The sequence below is a fragment of the Pungitius pungitius genome, chromosome 5 (assembly GCF_949316345.1).
Source record: "Pungitius pungitius chromosome 5, fPunPun2.1, whole genome shotgun sequence".
Lineage (NCBI taxonomy): Eukaryota > Metazoa > Chordata > Actinopteri > Perciformes > Gasterosteidae > Pungitius > Pungitius pungitius.
Window position 1 is genome coordinate 19,352,638 of NC_084904.1, and position 20,109 is coordinate 19,372,746.

The 20,109-nt window shown below is 45.9% G+C and overlaps 1 protein-coding gene across 5 annotated transcripts in view; it reads right to left on the bottom strand.

Moving 5' to 3' along the window:
- Positions 1-45: 45 nt before the first annotated feature.
- LOC119225527 (citron Rho-interacting kinase) overlaps positions 46-20,109 on the bottom strand; it is a 29,101-nt gene continuing 9,037 nt past the window's right edge. For 2 of the 5 annotated variants that reach the window (XM_037483436.2, XM_037483437.2), the window contains exons 9-40: positions 19,252-19,377; positions 18,602-18,697; positions 18,301-18,417; positions 18,089-18,198; positions 17,651-17,825; positions 17,357-17,554; positions 17,185-17,238; positions 14,571-14,768; positions 12,649-12,842; positions 12,063-12,198; positions 11,866-11,970; positions 11,575-11,715; positions 11,245-11,364; positions 10,598-10,829; positions 10,285-10,443; positions 10,065-10,088; positions 9,068-9,241; positions 8,204-8,384; positions 7,660-7,748; positions 7,450-7,554; positions 7,122-7,291; positions 5,676-5,756; positions 5,220-5,355; positions 4,778-4,917; positions 4,575-4,667; positions 3,491-3,599; positions 2,981-3,109; positions 2,796-2,876; positions 2,627-2,705; positions 2,332-2,505; positions 1,700-1,988; positions 46-1,113 (exon numbers count right to left, since the gene is read on the bottom strand). In XM_037483436.2, coding sequence (XP_037339333.1) covers positions 1,090-1,113; positions 1,700-1,988; positions 2,332-2,505; positions 2,627-2,705; positions 2,796-2,876; positions 2,981-3,109; positions 3,491-3,599; positions 4,575-4,667; positions 4,778-4,917; positions 5,220-5,355; positions 5,676-5,756; positions 7,122-7,291; positions 7,450-7,554; positions 7,660-7,748; positions 8,204-8,384; positions 9,068-9,241; positions 10,065-10,088; positions 10,285-10,443; positions 10,598-10,829; positions 11,245-11,364; positions 11,575-11,715; positions 11,866-11,970; positions 12,063-12,198; positions 12,649-12,842; positions 14,571-14,768; positions 17,185-17,238; positions 17,357-17,554; positions 17,651-17,825; positions 18,089-18,198; positions 18,301-18,417; positions 18,602-18,697; positions 19,252-19,377 — 4,239 coding nt within the window. In that variant the 3' untranslated portion in view covers positions 46-1,089. The remainder of the gene's footprint in view (positions 1,114-1,699; positions 1,989-2,331; positions 2,506-2,626; positions 2,706-2,795; positions 2,877-2,980; positions 3,110-3,490; positions 3,600-4,574; positions 4,668-4,777; positions 4,918-5,219; positions 5,356-5,675; positions 5,757-7,121; positions 7,292-7,449; positions 7,555-7,659; positions 7,749-8,203; positions 8,385-9,067; positions 9,242-10,064; positions 10,089-10,284; positions 10,444-10,597; positions 10,830-11,244; positions 11,365-11,574; positions 11,716-11,865; positions 11,971-12,062; positions 12,199-12,648; positions 12,843-14,570; positions 14,769-17,184; positions 17,239-17,356; positions 17,555-17,650; positions 17,826-18,088; positions 18,199-18,300; positions 18,418-18,601; positions 18,698-19,251; positions 19,378-20,109) is intronic. The other 3 variants (XM_037483438.2, XM_037483440.2, XM_037483439.2) reach the window with 3 other exon arrangements.

Genomic DNA, 20,109 nt, shown 5'->3' on the forward strand with positions numbered 1-20,109 from the left:
ATGGAACATCTGCAGCTGAAAACACACACACACACAACTAAAAAGGACACTTCAATCATGTTTAATGCATGTACTAGTATACATCTCTAAAAATGAAGAAAATCTTAAGTTTAAAATCAACGTCTACTTATTGAATGCAAATTTAAGTGAATACAGAAAAAAACCCAAATCCAGATCAAGTTAGTCATGCTCGCTGTTGTGATGGATGGATGGATGTGGTTTTACTGGCTGTAAAGAAACGATACCACAATGTGACCCTCCCTCCCCTGACGATTACTAGACTTCAAATCACTGCACGGAAACGGGACGTCGCACCATATTCAGCAGCAGCAGCGGCGGCGGCGGCGGCGGCCTGAGAGCGAGCTGAGGCAGCATCGGCCAATCGGACTGCAGAGGCGGAGCTGCACGTCTCTTGATCTTAGGTTTGCTCAAAACAACACAAGCAATACTTTATAATTGTTTCACAAAGTATGGCCGGACGACGACTGTCAAAGCAGCTATACATTAAAAAGCCATCGAGTCAAGAGGACCGAGCGTCGTGTAAGTAGAACGAGCTTTTGACAGCGGTTTAAATGTCTCGCCTCCTCCGACCTCCTCTTTATCATCATCAACTTCTCCAGACTCTAATGAAGTATTGTTATATTTCGTAACTTTGATCTCCCTGCAACATCTTTAAAAACTCATTTAAAAAAAAAAAATATACATGGCTTCACCAGCCGACTATTTCCTTTTTCTATAAAAACTCAAGACGGCGATATTTACAACTTTGAGTTCATGTCATAAAGTAGATGATCTGGATCTGTGGACCAGCGAAGGCTCCCACCCCCCCCCGCCCCTCCCCCTCTACGGTGGGATTCCTCCCATGAAAACACGGGCCAAGAAAAAGACAGGATTGTCGCGGGAGGTGTCTCTCAGTGCAGGTCTATGTGTTGTTGGACGAGGCTCCACTGTGTGTGTGTGTGTGTGTGTGTGGGGGGGGCTGAGCGATGTTGGTGTTCATGTATGTGTGCTTGCACTCGGTTGGTGGAATCGAAAGAGCTTCCCGCAGTTTGTCTTCAACCTCCAGTCAGGAGCAGCGTGGAGCTGGATTCACACCGATGACTGATCCCACACCTTCAACATAACAACAACAACAACAGGGACACAAAGTTCAACTGTCAGTTGTGACACTCGCAAAGTACGACATGTACGGACTGTGCTCCTAAACTCAGAGGGGTGCTGGACATCAGAATACATTTGGAGAGGAGTTTGAATATTCATATTACATCCTCATATATCATTCAATTCATAGTTAGAGGATTGAATGATATTTCAGTCAGAGCAGTTTATCCCTAAATACATATTTCCCCCATTTGGGATTAGTATTAAATAAAATCTAGCAGATGTGAAGATGTGATACTGTTATGGCTAATGTTAATACTGTAGTTGTACTGAACTGGAGTAATTAGGGCTTTTGTTTGGGACTATTGTCAATATAATATGCCATAAAAAAAATGAGTAGGCCATTCAAAATGATTTTAAAATGGTCTAATCCAGTGAAATAATGAAATACAAACATACACATCATGGTATAATATGTGGAAATAAGTCATAAAAAAGTTGTATTGTTGAGACTGAAAAGGCCATTAATCATTCATAGTATAGCTTATATGATATATATATATATATTTAATATATAAAAAAATGAGAATCTCATCACCTTGTTGACGGGGGCGAGCTGCGTCCGGACAGAGCCGGCGTGAAGCCGCCCGCTGTCCCCGAACCTCCCCGGTGACCTCTCCCTGCGGGCGTCCAGCACCCGGCCCGGGGACTTCTCCCTGTCCAGCGGGCGCGCCGGAGACTTGTCCCGCCGGAACTCGGTGCGGCCCTCCCGGTACCGGTGTGGGGTGCTGGGCTCCCGGTGCAGGCCGTCGTGGCTGCCGGGGCCCGAGGTCAAGCGCTTGGTGATGTGCTCGGTGTAGGTGGGGGGGCCTCGCTTGCTGGGACTCCTGCAGGAACAGAGCAGAGGGGCAGCACAAGAACGTTTCACTTCTTTGCCCAGCAGGTGGCACTGTTGGTCTGTTCAGTAGAAGAAATGCTGCTTGGAGGTAATGTTGGTGTTTTGAAGATGTGGTTTTTAATACACACACACACACACACACACACACACACACACACACACACACACACACACACACACACACACACACACACACACACACACACACACACACACACACACACACACACACACACACACACACACACACACACACACACACACACACACACACACACTCCTCTGTCTTATGTTGTGTTTATTTGCTGCTCAAACAATGCGAGGGAGCTGACCCTCGGCTGGAGCCGGTCCTCTGCAGCTCTCCGGTTTCTCTGATCAGGCTTCCCTTGCAGCAGATGACCCGCAGTTTGTTCTGGTAGGAGGAGGCCAGGTAAATGGCCCCGGAGGAGATGGCTGGGCCCAGGTAGCGAGGGTTGGGGATGTCCAGGTGAGCCAACACCGTCGGCCTGCAAGTATATACACATTTATATATATTCAGCCACGTGCAATGGATCTCATCACTACGTGAGAAAAAAAGCAGCCTAAATCTTTTAGTAAATGTAGTAAGAAGGAACCGGTCCGTCTCACCCCAGGGAAGCGTGTCCCTGAACCTCGATGACGTCCAGAGAGTTGATGTAGGTGACAAACAGGTAGGGCTCTCTGTAGGCTGCACCAGGGGGAAACAAACGTCAAAGTGGGATCCCACACCGCCGCGTCGATGCATCGGAAAGCAGCAGAGGATTCAACGTGTATTTACCAAACGACAGAGGCAGACGACTCCACTTGATGTCCTCAGTGCGGCTTCTCCGTCCGTACGTGTCCACGAACACTCCAAACTCTTAAAAGATATTTTAAAAAACGGTCAGGTTCACGCTCACAAAAGTACAATAATTCTATGGCTTGCATTTTCAGCGATGGGTTCGTGGAGCAGTTCAAACACACCGTGAAAACACAGCAGGTATTCCTCCTTCTGCATGCTGCTGGCCACCTGCATGATGGCGATGGGGAAACTGTGAGACGAGGCTGCGAACACCGCCGACACCAGAGACACGTCGTTCTTGTCCAGGAACTCTGCAGCGGACGAAGCAAGCAGCATTTTGAAACGTACATCGTGTTGTATTTATCTGGGGTCAATGTTAAGGAACAAAAAACTCCTGCAACCTGTGGCCTTCACTTGCATTCAGAAATATTTTGTGACTACATGAATATCTCTGTGCAGTAGTTCTTATTTTTCTAAGATATAAGAAAGCAAATCATGAAATGCAGAAATAAACCTGCACACATCTGATCAAGGTCTTCCACCACAAGACCAAGAGGGGAATGTCGTAATTTACTACATTTAACATTTGTTCCTGCGAGAAATAACAGAAAAGAACATCTGTCGTTTTGTTTTTTCACCATGTTCTGTTTTTTAATCTACGTCGTGAGATATTCTACTCGTGTCCTTCTCACCCTCGAGCACAAACTGCTTCATCTCGATCTCGTAGAACTTGTTGGTGCCGATGATGATGCTGTAGCTGGTCAGATGGATGCAGCTGCAGGGCTCCAGAGTCTCAATCTCCTGTGAGACACAGAATGGAAACATGAGGGACGCTTGTATAGAAATCTTTAGGATGGCAAACGGTCTTCACTGTTCAGTAATGATTTATTATCTATTTGTCATCATAGGAATGGTTATTCCAAGAGTCCAATGATCCCAGTTCAACATTCTGTTCAACGCATTAATGCTCCTCCTTGGGTCAGTTATGATACAAAACTACCCGGATTGGTTGCTGACTAAATACATCCCTAATGAAAGGTTCACTGAACACATCCCACTGTACACAACCCACTGTACACAACCCACTGTACACAACCCACTGAACAGATCCCACTGTACACAACCCACTGAACACAACCCACTGTACACAACCCACTGTACACAACCAACTGAACACAACCCACTGAACAGATCCCACTGTACACAACCCACTGTACACAACCCACTGTACACAACCCACTGAACAGATCCCACTGTACACAACCCACTGAACAGATCCCACTGAACAGATCCCACTGAACACAACCCACTGTACAGATCCCACTGAACACAACCCACTGTACACATCCCACTGAACAGATCCCACTGTACAGATCCCACTGAACACATCCCACTGAACAGATCCCACTGAACAGATCCCACTGTACAAATCCCACTGAACACATCCCACTGAACAGATCCCACTGTACAGATCCCACTGTACAGATCCCACTGAACAGATCCCACTGAACAGATCCCACTGTACAGATTCCACTGAACAGATCCCACTGTACAAATCCCACTGAACACATCCCACTGAACAGATCCCACTGTACAGATCCCACTGTACAGATCCCACTGAACAGATCCCACTGAACAGATCCCACTGTACAGATTCCACTGTACAGATTCCACTGAACAGATCCCACTGTACAGATCCCACTGAACAGATCCCACTGTACAGATCCCACTGTACAGATCCCACTGTACACATCCCACTGAACAGATCCCACTCACCTTGCGAATGCAGTATTTGTTGAGATTTTCGTTGTAGCGCAGGATAGTTATCTTGTTCGGCATTGCTGCACATATACAAGGCCCGTTGTCTATCTGCAAAAAGGAAACAAACACACACGTCACTTTCTAAAAGTACACAAGTCCTAGAAAGCCAGTCGGGAGTTTTTATCTCCGGTTTCAAAGACGGAGACGAAGAAACCTACTCTCCCCGCGGCAAACAGATGGCAGCCCTTCACCGTCTCGAAGATGTAAGGAGCCAGTTCAGACTGGCTGGGCAGGTGCGACTGGGCCAGAGACTGCTTCACTCTCTTAATCTCCACCAGACACAAGGCCCTCTCGTCCCCTGCAGCGCACACAGGCAGACGTTACACGGTGCTGATGTTCCAGCAGGACAACACCATCTTAGTCCCCCTGCTGTCCACGTGTGACTGGATGAATCTACGGGTCTCACCAGACATGTTAGATGGTAGTTTTTACTTTTTTATGATAAACAATAAATGTAGCGCCTCAATTATGGCAATTACTTTAAATGGCTTTTTGATTTATGAACGACACTCACTCGTTGAATGAAGTGAACTTAAAAAGTCGAGACTCAGATCCTGCTGCTCGGTAGACAATAACAAACAACAAAGCTGCACATCTCACCAACGATCATCAGCAGTTTCTCCTGCTCTTTGATGATGTGGATCTGAAAGACTGATCCCAGGCCAGGGATGTGAGTTAGAGAGTTCTTGATAACATTCAGGGCATACAGACCCTCTTCAGAGCCCACCATAACTATCTGCAGCACAGCAAGAAAACATCATTAACATAGGCATCATTATTTCGGTGCCATTTCAAACAGGAGCAGCATGTTGCAGACTTTGGCAGAGAGCCTCGAGCATCTGCTCTGTGCTCCATGTCCCTTCATAAATTAACATCATTCTACTTCTGGAAATAACTGCTACTGTGGATTAAATATGCTTTTTATTAATTATGAATACACAATGTGTCTTAAAACATCACATTTATTATTTAGGCAACAAGACTAAAGATATGTTTACCGTATGTTTTCACTAGACTCCAGTAACTGATTTAATAAAACGTCAGCCATGCCGGTACCTGATCGGTGAGGGGGAGGGTGCAGTTAATGTCCAGCCTATCGTCGCCCTCCAGCTTTAGGAGAGAGTTCCCCAGCAGCTTCTGTAAAAGCACAGAGAGGTGAGGGGTCAGCGGGGTCACGACCTCAACGGGACCTCAGTGGGGAGACAGCAAAGGAAAAGAACGGAGGGGGGGGGGGGGGTCAGAAGGGTTAACGGGGTCAGAGGTCACAAGTCGGTCTCCAGTTTTAGGTCCAGTCGCAAAGTGGGTGAAGTTAGTGCATTGCCCACTTTCAACTTTGCTCCCCATTAGGTTTAACAAAAGATAAAGCTGCATAAACAGATGAAATTAATAAGTTACACCATTAGCATATGAAAGTCTAAATTTGCCTATATTCTTTCGCGCTTTGTCTGGCAAGGTTTTATAGAGGTAATGATATCAGAAACATCTGAAACAGCTGCATCTAAATGAGACATCTCACTCTAGACAGTTTCTATTGTCTTTATAATACATTAAGAAAATATTAGTTTCAGGTCATTGTGATAAATGCCAAATCCAACATTAAATCAAGGTCACATTGCTCAGTTTGTCTCGTGTGTCTCAGATGAGTCAGTGGGGTTCAGAGGGGGGGGGGGGGGGGGGGGACAAGTGCACCAGCAGGTAGAAACCCGCTCTCGGATGCCTGGTCCTCTGGGGGGGGGGACGCCTGAAGGGGATCGCCCCAGAGGAGATCAAACATCTGGGTGAGAAGTTGTGCACTGTGGTTATTAAACAGAACACCAAAGACTCGTTTCAGCTACGTTGAAACTATTGCAGGGACGCAGAGTCTGCACAGGACGTGACAGTGAAGCAGAGAAGGGTGAGACTGAGGAGTGAGTCACAGCCGGTGAGGTGAGAGCAGGGAGGGGGGTGAGGCGGGGGGGGTTACCAACTAACACAAAGACGGACACATGCACTACTGCGTGCCTCGTGAAGGATCTGCAGGTTTATGTGTCAAGTCAGTCGCATATCTGGATCTTTGTAACTTTTTACCTGGACCAGAGGAGACAGAACCATTTGTCTTTTGGACACAGCAGCCTATGTTTGCAATGACACCCAATGGAGTGGGCAGAATAGAGGGAAATCAACAAAAACGCGCCCGTATGCCGGACATACAATGCGGCATGGTGAAAAAAAAAAAAAAAGTAACAAACAGCAGTGAGAAAGACAAAGAGACAGAGGAGGGAAAGAAGAGGAGAGAAGAAGGGGACAATTAACGACACGTATAAGTGACCCGGGTGGGTTATTAGTTTAAAACCTCCAGACCTAAAGCCAAGGTCTCTGACTTCATTCTCAGCTCATGGAACGCCCCCTACCCCCCCCCCCCACCCCCCACGTTGTCTCACAGTCAAGCGGTCATCTGTGACGGTTAATGAAATGCATGGAAGGACACAGAGGGGCCGACCCGCCGCCTCCAGAGACACTCACTGCGTCGGCCTCGGCCTTCTCCCGCGAGGCCCGCGCCCCCCCCACCACGGACTCCATCACAGCCACCCAGCGCTGCTTGTCGGGGAAACTGGGAGCCATGAAGTAGATCAGCTGTCCCGGCCAGCAGGGGGTGTGACAGCGGGACTCCAGCTTGAGGACGTAGGGAACATCTGACGGACGGGAACACACATATTTTAGCGGTTGGTCGTGAGCGACTTGGGGAACAATAACTGTAGTAAGTTTCTAAAGATGAATAGAAAATGCTGACAAACGACACAAAACAGGGAATAGTATGAAGACAGATTCTTTGAGCCTTTGTAGATTGTACCTGACTTGGCGGTATTGGGCAGTTCCGACGCTCCCACTGCTCCGTGAACAACCACCTCTCCATCTGACAAACACATGTCAAACTCTTCCAGTGGCTTCACTGAATCTGAGGAATACACACAACAACAAAAAACAACAACAACAACAACATTAAAACCAATGCCCTCTGATGGATACATGACGTGCTGTTACAGAGGCAACAGAAGGAAACCTTCTCTGGGCTCCGTCTCGTAGATGGATACTTTGGTCCCATCCAGGACCATGTACCTCCTCTCCCAGCCCTGGCCTCGCTTCCCGCTCCTGCAGACACAAGAAGCGACCGCATCACCACGCGATGATGCAACGGATCCAACCGGCTTTGTTGGAAACGGAACAAATGCCTTTGTTTGAACTGGGTTCAGTAGCAGATGGGTGGGAACCTTGATAATAGTGCCTGGGTACCAATGAGGGAAGCACCAAAGGGAAGCTTTTGTGTATCAAACAAATGTTGGATTTACAACGTGAAGTGTAACAACAAGCCTCCAGAACAGCTTGAAAGTGTCTTTGTGTTTCTGTATGGGATCCTCTTCAAGTCTTTCCACTTATGTAAAACAGACACATCATCCTGTTACGGTCCATGCGAACCTCTTCACCGGAGACCCCTCTGATACTATTGTACTTGTCCATAACAAAAAAATCAATAGCAGGACAATAATGCAAGATCTGTGCAGAGAGAGAAAAGCTGGAACAACGACATCATGGCGTCCATAGCTGACCTGGGCTGCTTCATCCAGCCCTCCAGGTGCATGTGTCCGCTGGCCTCCTTGAGCTGCTGGCCCGGGGAGCTGCCTTTGTCCCGACACGGGCCCTCCGACAGGTGCAGGGAGCAGTCGCTGGACATGCCACACGTGGCCGAGAGGCAGGGCGAGCATTTCGGGTGGCACAGTGCGTGACATTCTGAAGAGGAAGAAAAAAAAAAAAAACGTTGTTACCGGGAGCAACCGCCAACAAATGGGACCAGGAAAACGTGGCGTTCAGCAGCCGCCACAGTGATGAAAAGATGTGCAAACGCATTCACAAAACTCTTCAGGGGTGAAGTTGAAATCAAAATCAAGGTGGTGTTCATTTGTGGAGATTGTCTTGCTGAACAAACTGTATAAGTTTCACAACTTGTGTTTGTCACAGAGCTTATTTCCTGCAATAATCCCACATCCTTTTTGTCAGGGGAACTGGTGCAATAGTAACTTTAGGGGTTGGTCTGCAGAAATGCATAATCCCTGCAGCACTCCACACTTTGGGGTTTTTCTATGACTTTGACTGAGTCTGAAGAGGGATGAGAGGCTTCATTCACTCGCACCTAGCACCCCTGGTTGGTGCCAGACACTGTTTTTTGAATAATAAAAGACTCATATTCTTGTCTCAGACACAAAAGTGCTGTTTTTAAAAAGGTTAGGAACAATGGGAGTGAGTGAGAGGCAAAGGCAGCCCCCATCACACATCAAACCAACCCTGTCATTTTCTGCGCCATAATCTCCATTCACACAATAGCAAAAACATAACACACTACGAGAACAAATGACAGGGAGGCTAAAGTATTTTGTCTTCTTTTTTTTTTTTTATACATCAAATGGGTAACTCACCGAGACAGGTGGCAGCCTGGCGACCAAAGTGCACGGTATCCAGGCACACCGTGCACTTGGCGGCTCTCATGTTGAGTCCCACTGTGAAGCGGTGAGGGGTGTTGTTGTGGTGCGCCGCCCTCTCTCTCTCCCTGTCTCTGTCCCTCTGACTGTCCTTCAAACGGCGGCTAAACTCTGGATACAGCGAGGGGACACAGTGAGGGCCGGCAGCTCCAATGACGTCACTTGAAAACCTTCAGTGCACCATGCCATACCCGCCGTGAAAATCAGGCTTCCAACAAAACGTTAAGCTGTTTGGCAAAAAATGCATAAGCAAGTAAACTCTGGAGACAAAGATGGTTGAAAAGGAATCTTGATTTGACCAATCCCTGGTGCTTGTACCCCGTCACTGTTGCATGTCAAAGGCATTATCCAGTCAGTACCACATTTCCCCCAATGTGTCCTGTGCTGTGTTTACACAATATTTCTCAATTTACCACGAGTGATGTTAGCAACGTGTTACATATAATTAAGAGAATAGCTTTCTACTTATTTTCACAATCAGCCCATTTCCTTACACAAAATTAAAATCCCGTCATGAACCCTATCAGAGGGATGGTCCAGGCTTAACTTGTGGTACAACTTGTTGCAACCCTTTTTTTTCAGAATAGGTTGACTGAATGATACCTTTACCACAGTGAGGATTCAAACAGCGTGTTGTGCATCACAGAGTTTATAATATGGTACATCTGTTACTGTATGATGTGAAGGTCAGGTGGGATTGCAGTGAGTTAAAGAGCAGAGCAGAGTTCTGCAAATCAGATTAGGCTTTAATAAAATGCTTCAGATTTCTAAAGCTGTGCACTCTCTCACCTTCACCGGACCAGCCTGGTGGGATCTCACATTTTTAGAAAAGTGCAGAGCTTTTAAAATCCGGCCTTTCGAGGATGTGGATGAGGCAAAAGGAGAAGAGAGATAAGAGACCAAACTGAGGAAACCATAAGTTTGGACAACTTACTTTCAAAAGTGACCCTCCTTCTCTCTGAAAGGTGTTTGAAAGAAAAAGGGATAGTAAGAGTTTTCATAGATGATCCTTGGCGAGTGACATTGTACGTGTGTGTGTCTGTGTGTGTGCAGGTGGGGGCCAGCATGAAGTCACTTAGAAGCCGTAAACCAGCATGTGTGTGTTGGTTTTAGACAAAAGGCGTCACTTCTGTAAGCACCGTCCCTGCGCTCACCCTCGGGCGTCGCGGTCGCCTTCCTGCGCTCCGAGTTGGAGGGTGCCAGGGCGGTCGGACCCTGCTGGTGCTCGGGTGACTTCACCATGGCAGACATGATCATCTGCTGCCGCGCCGAGGCCGGGTTTGCAGAGTTACCGTGATCCTTATACGGGAGCGCTAGGGGATGGAATAATAATGGAGTCGTTGAGCTTCGTTTTAAATACGCGTGTGATACGTAGCTTCATCATGCTGGATACGGTAAACTATCGTTGCCTTCTGTTCAAAATAGTGTGCAGCATCCAAACATTGGTTTGATCAAAGGGAGCCTCACCTTCTTCTCTCAGAGATCGCAGCTCCGCCCTCATTTTCTGCAGGGCCTCCTCCAGGTCGGAGCAGCGAGAACGCTCTTTGTCCAGAGCGATTTTCATGTCGCTGTACTGCAGAGGCACCGGCTGGATGGAGGGCACGGGGGAAACCGGGCCTGGACCCTGACCTTGACCCTGACCCTGGGCCTGAGCCGCCATGGCGGCCAACAGGTCCTCTCGACGGCGCCCAAAAAGACCCTGAGACCAAGGAAGCGCAGCGTTGTCTGAGACCATACTTTGCACCTTACTTTCCCTCTGGTTTTCATTCAGATTACATTTATATTTGGTGTTGATTTGGTGAACTCTTTTTGAGTGTGTAAAGAGGCTTCTTAAAGATATAAATGACATTTTTCAAATAAATTGTTAAAAACAGGGATGTCCTAAATCAAAGTATTTATCACGTGTCATATTAATTCAAAATTCTTCCCAAATTATTGGTATCTCAGATATTCCAAAATACAATCAGTCTACTTAATTGTCTAAACATCCTCATGGTTTACTTCAAAATGATTAACAATCATAAAAAGACATCAAATTCATAAAGTGTTTTCAAAACCATTCAGACGTAAGCTCATTATAATCCAATCCAATCAGACAGGTCATTTTCGCTGACCTTCTTCTTCTTGGAGCCGCCATGAGCCTGGGCCTGGAGGAAGTCTATGAGTTTGGTCTGCTGGGTGATGGTTCCCTCCATTTTCACCTTCTCATGGGAGTACACAGCCTGCAGGTGGAGCTAAATCAACATCACTACTGCCATGAATTTCTCCCCAAGTACTTAATCACACAGAGAGGATGATGGGGAACGGGGGATGTATTGGTTGTATGTGTCTTCATCAGACACAAGAGTGCAAATAACAAAGTCCAGCAGATCTTCATGGACCTGATTCTGAGTGTGTGTTTTTAATGAGTATATGTGTATGTGTGTGTGTGCGTTGAGCAGCACCTGAATGTTTTCCAGCTGGTATTCCAGGTCGGTCCTTTCAGTCTTCAGCAGGTCAGTCTGGTCCAGAGCGTCCTGCAGCCCTTGGGTCAGACGGAAGATGTGGGTCTTCTGGGCATCCATCTGCTGCTGCAGCTTTTCTTGCTGTGGACATAAAACACCTGTTGGATCCCAACCCGGAAAGCTTCCGGTCATAGCGCAAACGAAACCTTTCAACAAGGTTTAACATTTGTTACTCAACCACCACAACAGTCAACTTAATGTTTGTGTTCTGGCAATCAATACAGAACGCACCTCCTCCAGCAGCCTCTGTTTCAGATCCCTCTCACTCTCCAGCTTTTGCTGCCATGTGAGTGTGTTCACCTCCAGCATGGCTTGCTTCTTCTCCAGGTCATTCAACTGAGAACAGAAAGCAGCGAGAGTTTTGCTGTAACATCTGTTAACCAGAGAGGCATGTGAATTTGAATCTTACGTAGTTTGGAATTGCTTACAGTATCGGCGAGGCTCTCAGCTTTAAGTGTCTGGTCTTTGAGGGCCTGTTGCAGGGCCAGGATCTCCGCTTTGTGCTCCTTCACGGCCTTCTCTAAAGCTTGACGGGATTCGGCGTTGCGTTGCTCTGAACGGAGCCTAAAGCGCACAGGAAACCCTTTTTGGACAGTGTTTTAATATTCTTTTGTGCACTCAGTTCTCATCGTACACCAACTCAGGAAATAATTTCAGATATTTCCCAGAATACATTTGGACAAACCCAAGAGAAAATATCCAAACCAGTTGCATTCAGTGTGTGTGTGTGTGTAGGCGGAGGGAGTGGATCCAACACTGATAGCAACAGCAACATTCAGAGGAAAAAACCAAACGCACCTTCCTCTCTAAAATTGTAACATGACTTTTGGTTAAATTGTATCATGGACTATTGTGGGTGTAAAAACTCAAACCCTCTGAAGTCTATTTATCTTAAATGTAGCATTGGCACAGAATATGCCTCAATGGACATACAATTGCAAAACAAACAGAATCCAATTAAGTCAATCAATTTTCTTGACTAGTGAGGGACGTTTACATGGATGTTATTGTAACCTGTTCTGTTTCTCTGTGTCCAGCAGTCTCTGGATGTCCCGGGTCCTCCTCTCAGCCTGGTTCTTCTCATCCTCCAGTGTCGCCCTCCAGGCCTCCCACTGCCTCTCCTTCTCCAGCAGCTCGTCGTTCAGGGTCTCCAGCTCCAGAACCTGCTCCTCCAGCATGGTGCATGTGGTCTTCAGTGTCCCCAGGTTCTAAAACAAAGAAGGATGACACACATTGTTTATTTACTCATGTTCAGGTAAAAGCTGTGTTTAGTCTTTTCTTCAGGATTATTCCGCGCTGGAACAACAAAAGGAAGACCTGGGGCTAGCAAGGCCAGTTTTAACATGGAATATGAAAAATTCACCTCCCAGCACCTGCTGGTCACAGGCCCTCGTGCAGAAAGGTCAACAAGGTTAAAAAGCCACATTCACAGTAATTCCTTCAGTCACATGTGGGACATAGCGCCATAACAACGCACCGTGCCTATAATAAATCACAAGCTTATGTTCGACAATTTAGTTACCATGTAAACAACTGTGTAGATGCTGAGATGGAAGTAGCCTAGCAGCTAGCTTAGCCTAGCAACTAGCTTAGCCTAGCAGATAGCTTAGCATAGCAGTGCTTTAAGTGGTCGGTTTGCCTCTCACCATCCTTCTGTTTGACATGTGGAGGAATTCCTCTGCACAGTTTTCCGCTGTATGTCGCGCCTCTGTTTATTTTACTTCCAATGCAAAAACCTCTCTCCATCCCGAGTCTTGCTGTCTCCGATGTAACTGACTGCAGACGGCGGCCGTTTCGTTTTCGCGGTTGACTTCCGGTTTTACTTCCGGTTACTACCGTCACTTAAATAATTTTGTCGCATTAATCTCAGTCACTTTAATCGCATAGATTAACGCGTTTATGTTGACAGCCCTAGTTTTAATTAATAACTCCTCAACTTTAATTAGAAAAACAGCATTGGTACTTCTGTGGAGAGATTTCAATTATATTTTTTGGATTCAAATTGTTTTGTTATTCACAGAGTTTACACAAAGTGTTGTGTTTTATGCCTCCCAACGCACTACTTTAGACAAAGCGTCGGGAGACAAATATAGCCTCTGCAGCAACGCCGCGGCGCTCTGAAGTCCAACGCTTCCACAGCTGACACGACCCTGGAGTGATGGGGATGACACATGCCTCCCACTCACCACCCCATCGCTCGTCTATGACTTCCAAAGCTGGTTACACAACCGGCAGGGCTGATAGCGCACTGGACACCCACGCACAGATCCTCCCACAGGAGCAGCACGCGCAGCGCACAGCCTCCTCGCTGCATCCAGAATACGGCACGTAAGAATGCCGAATTATTCCCAGGCTTTCACGGCCCCGATTTACGCTTAACGCTGTCAGGGCCGGGAGAGATGTCTATAGATCACCTGTCAAAGGTAGTGCGGAGGTATCACATGATGTGAGTAAGTGGAAACCGGGTGTCTGACTGGCGACGAGTGGGAAGAGGGAAAGGGGAAGGAACCTGAGCTAAAAAGAATGAGCACGACAGTGTCAGACAGTGGGTTGTCTCCAGTGGCAGCTGATGCTGGAAATTTCATGCAGAAATATAAAAACCACTTGCCTCCCATGGTTGAAAAAAATAATGGACCTTTAAACGGGGTTAAAAAGTCAGCTGTTATATTCTTGTGTTGTAGTGAATGAAAGGTGGAAGGACCCTTTTTCATTTTGACGCCACGTTAGTGTTCAAAATCCTCCGAAACCTGAAACACACCAGCGTCCACCAATTCTATCAATAAATCAATACAACGCACCAATTCGGGGATAATTGACATTCTTTTCTTTGGACTGTGGAATAAAACCAGCACGAGAGAAGAGAGAAGAACACGCACATACAAACACACACACACATAAACCAATAGCCGGAACATGAGCAGCAGCAGCCGCGCTACCTGTTTCTGGTTGTTCAGGTGCATCTCTCGGTCGGCCACCTCTCGGCGCAGCCGGTCCACGTCCTGGCCGAGCTGCAGCCGGTCCTCCCTGTCGTCGGAGGCCTCGTCCAGCTGCTTGGACAGGTAGAAGTTCTGGCGGTTCAGCTCGGCGTTCTCCTGAGTCAGTGTGGTCAGCTGCTCCTCCAGGTCGGTGATGACCTGTGGGAAGTGACCAGGACTCTCAGACTGGCAGTTTAAAGAGAGGGAAATGTGCACAGCTCCAAAAGTATCTCAACCAAGGAACAAATAACTACTTCAAAATACATATCTTTTGCGACGATAAAGATAATATAATACTTATTCCGTCTTAAACGGGTGCGATTGTTATAACATAGTTAGTAATAGTTATATTTGTTCACATTTTGTTTTTTAAAGGCTACATTCATTTGACACCTACCTGAGTAGGTCTCACTTACATTGTGCATATAGGCAATGCATTGTGCATATTGTTACTCTTTAAAGTAAGACTTGACCAAACATCCCACACAGTTTCCACTGCTGCGTTATTGCATGATGCAGCAATCTAGTTTAGTGAAATAAAGCAGTAATCCTTCCAGCATGATTTCCAGGCTGCACGTTTGACTCAATCACCATCCGTCTCTTTTCTTAATCATCCGTGACGACCGCGTAGGGAAAAGAAGGTTAAAGGCTGGTGCGCCTGCCTGCGAGAGCTCCTTATTCTCAGCTCTCATGGGAACATGTTTACCACGCACAATTTCCAGGTGGCGTGGGGGGGGGGCAAGCTTTTAATTCCATAAATTATCTGTCTGTTTGGTACTGACTCAGTGCTTCTGCTCCCCAGAGGCAGGGGACCGACAGCAGCAACTAAATACTTAAGGCGGGGCGAGGAAGTCAAAGCTGCAATGGATACAGTGGTGATCCGGCAAGCCTCCATGTACACTTTACTTGTCTGTCACCCCAATCTATAAACACACTCGCAGAACCTACACTAAATCATCCGCAACACTGCTGGATAAATGTTGCTTAATACTATTTGTGAGTGCTGGGGGTGTAGAGCAAATAGAAAGACCAGCTCAAAAGGCGGATAACCAATATTGCAATTTTTTTTTACTGAAATGACGCTTAATGGCAAGAATGACAGGAGAACATCTGCTCTTTCTAAGAAACAGATGGAGCAGCAGAGATGCTGTGGAGAAGGGATCCACCTGAAGTTGGTTTTCTCACAATTTATATATCTAACAAGTTATGATGTAAAATCACTGCTACCGAATTATGACTGATGTGGATATAAGAGCCATAAAGACACATTACATTAGCAGTTCATTCAATTAAGATAATATTTATAGATAACATGGCGAGATGGAAATGTCTTTTAGTTGTTCCTCTTTGATTTAAACATGGCTCAAGACAATCCCAAACAACCAAAAATCTCTTATGGCTGACAAATGTCTAGAGTGAATAACTATTGTCTTAATTCTATAATAAATCTCATTGTAAGCTACGTGAAGAGAAAATGGGGACTTGGTCATGCTGGAAGAACTGTGTCGACGGCGTATGTCTAATAGGCCAGACTTTATTTTTTCAAGAATATAATTATATGGGGATGAAAAAAAAAACACCTTCTAATTTTAACTTTTTTTTAAAGTTTGTGTCATAAATCTCAAAATAGGGCACTTGAATTATGTAAGCACGCTAAAGTATTCAACAGACGGACTTAACGCATAAACCCACATCGCAAGTCTCAGCAGGGCAATAAATAGAGTGTCATTTCCAGCTCTGCTTGTTGCACATTTTGGCTGTTTCTCTGATCATTGGCCAGATGAATTTATGGACTTTGAGTTTGAGAGTGTGAGGATCTTCTTAATGTTGGGCAGTGGAATAAAGCGAGACCACGGTGGTGTTGGTGGTTATTCAGTGTAAATTAGTTTGTGGGCGCTCAATTCAATGACGTCATCATTTTCTCAAGGTTAGCGGGACGCCAGGGCCGCACATTAATATCGTCCAATAATATCCCTAGAACACAAAAAATGACCTCGAGATTATTTCAGGCTTTAACAAAAGTCCCATTCTGTCAAGTAAACAAATTATTACAGCTATCAAATGGCTACATTCATTAAAAAAAAAACAGTTAACAACGTTTCTCGCTATGTGACGCATCATTAGTGGGTGGGCTTCACGTGATGCTTTATTATCTGAAGCTCTGCTCATGCTATGTGGTTTTGTAACAGAGGCGAAATACATATCTCTGCAGACGTGGAAAAGAACGACAGACAAATGATAAAACAATTACAAGATAGAAAACACCGTAATGTTCAGGAGTCAAACAATCAACGTAACAGGATAAGAGATGAATGTGATGAAACAGATGACATGTTTAAGTGACGGAGAGTCACCTTCTGATTAATGTAAGTGAAAGAGAAACACCTTTTAAATGAAGCACAATTCACACAAGAATGACAGAAACGCATATGGATGGAAATATTATGTCTAGGTTGTAAAAGGTACGTGTGATGAGGATGTGAGAGGATTCCGCTTGTGCCCCATGCCAGAAGACGTGTCTATAATCGGAAAGGGGAAGACGAGAAAGCGGAGAGAGAGAGAGAGAGACGTTTACCGCGCAGCTGTCCCTCAGGACATCAAACTTGCGTTGTATCTCGTCTCTGTGGGCCTAGGGGGTCACAGGAGAAGGCAGAGGGACAGAAATCAGACTTCGCTGCCTAAACAAATATCAGAGACATGATGTTGTGCGCCCCTCTACTCTCTCTCTCTCTCTCTCTCTCTCTCACTCGGAGGACGGTGATCTCCTCCTCGGCCTCCGCGGTGGTGTCCTCCAGCTCCGACTTGGCCTGCTGCAGTTGGCTCTCCAGAGCGTGGCGAGCTGCCTGCAGATTGCTGATCTGCGATTGGCGCTCCTGCAGTGAGAGGGTCATGTCCGTCACCTGCCGCTTAATCTCCAGCTTCTGTTCCTCGTGTTCCAGCCCGATCTGCAATAGGGGGGGACAGAGGTGAGTGGAGGAGGAAGGGAGGAAGGGATTCACCCCACATTTTTAAAATAGGTTACTATTTGAAGATCTCCTCACCTCGCGGAGCTTTGTTTCCTGCTCCTGCAGACGGCTCTTATTGCTTTGCTCCTGCTGACTCAGTTTCTCTAAATGCTCTTCCAGTTTGGCATTCTGGGCCTCCAACTTCCCAGCCTGAGATTCCAGGTAGAACTTCTGCTGTCGAAGCTCTGAGATCATCTCCTCCTGAGCTTTCCTGCCAAGACCACACATACTTGTGTGCAAAAAGTTCAATAGGGACAATGCAACCTGGTATTGTGGTGTTACGTGAACATCAGGACAAAATGACGACATACTCTCTAGGTATGGTTTTGTGCAGCAAAGAAGGGTATATTCTACTTGGGAGAATCATCAAAACTCAAAATCAGTGTTCTTCATGGATAGAAAATCTAGAGGAAAAGCTTCTGTTCGGCTTGTAAAGTTTATTGTAACAGCGTATTATTGTGTGTCGGTACTTACATGTTTTTCTGTGTGTAGATACTGCTGTTGGCTGCCAGTTTGTTGGCCTCCGAGAGCTCAGCAATTCTCTGCTCCAGGCTGTTCATCTTAGAGTCCATAGCATTTATGGTCTGAACAGAAGTTATGTCTTTACATCACCGGCTTTAATTGGTTTCAGATTTTTTTTTGAATAGCGCTGAGATAGTGTCACCGCCAAGCTGGTCAGCTCTTACCGCCTTCTGTTCACCGATGATGCTGCACTTGTCCCGCACCTCCTCCTCATATCGGCTCTGACTGGACTCCAGCATCTCCTTATCCGCCATGTCCGCCTTCATCTGGGCCTCCAACACCTGCTCAATGCCACGGCAGCCCACAGAACCACAACCAGGAAGTCACTTAACAGGACAGACAACGGCGCGAAGGTGACATACTGTGGATCTGTAGAGTCCACCCACAACTCAACCGGCCAAACGTGGGGCCTCCAAACATAGCACAGAGCACGCCCCGGCTGTAGTATGTTTGTGCAAATGTTACCTTAATCTTCTCCTCGTAGAGCTTCTCCTTCTGCCTGAGATGCGACTCTAGCCGCTGGGCGGTGCCCTGCGTCTCTCGCAGATTGTCCTCCAGCGCCTGCACCATCACACACACACACACACACACACACGTGTCACGAATGAATAACCGGCCACATCTCCTCTGTTGAAGTTGGGCGTTGGTATGCAGGGATTACGTAATGTGATCAAGATCTGTCGACTAAAAGTAATTATAATTTGCAGCATTATATATAGTGTAGGATTAATTATAAACTATGTTCCACCCATAGTAGGCAACAAAACTAACAGAGGAGTGAGAGAAGATGTTGGTCTAACACAGTGTGTATACGCCCACACCAATCAGGTAAATTAACCGAAAGCACTTGTGTGGGTGTGCAGGGACAATATTATATAAAACTATTTAATTTGTTTTATCATATATTAGTAACTTTGTGCGCCGTGTATCCAAAAATAAAAATGATACAACAGTTTACATACAGATCCTTTATGAAGATTGTGAATGATAAACATGAGTTTTTTCTAAATATTATGTAAAATAGCTCTTCCTCAGCAATGAAGACAGTGAGCTATGTTTATCTCACACCTCCTCTGATTATTTTAGCTCCGCTCAAGTGGTGAAAGGTGGGTTACCAGAATCTTATCTGCCATCTGCTGAATCTGCAGGGCTTTGCTCTGGATCTCCTCCTTTAGTTTATTCTCCCGACGATCAACGATCTCCAGCCTTTTCACCTGGTTCTCAAGAGTCTTCCTGCCATCCTGCACAAAACAGGCACAAGTAACACACTCAAGTGCAAACTGATTCATGGAATAATTATTTTAGCCTTTAAAAATATGACCCCGGGTTGAAATCCAAGGATCCATAGTCGGAAACTTGCCTTTTCTTTGCCATGTGAACCTCAACACACATCTTGTAGAAAAGCTTATAAAATGTAAGATTTCCACTTTAAGGATCCAATGTGAATGTCTCATTATTACAAGTCGCTCACAATGGTTCCAAAGAGTCCATTAGCATTCGTGTCAGATGATGTGAGAGGTCTTCAGAGCTCTTTAAATTTGACCATGTGAGTATTTTCTTTCCTCTGACTCTTCCCTCCAAATTAACCTATGCTAATTACCAAATTTGCAAGTCTGGTGCTTGATGAGAAGTGCTGTTGAATAAGAACTGAAAACAACTAAAATTACAATCTTTTTGTAGCATTTTTAGTAACACTGTCATAGGTAAGATGTGAAAGATGATTGCTTAGAGCCCATCTACAGAAAATAATCCAGCTCATACAATATTGCATTCACAACAATGGAATGCATTGACCTCGACCTTTCACAAACCACAGTGTGCACAGCTTGAGAACGAAACAAGCTGGTTCAGTTTTCACTCTGCAACTTACAAAAGTGTGAAAGCAAGATAACTTCACAAAAATCACATGGACACCTGGATCTGCTTTTCAAACTGGGATCAACTGCGTCAAAATGCAGGGTATCTGAGGCGTT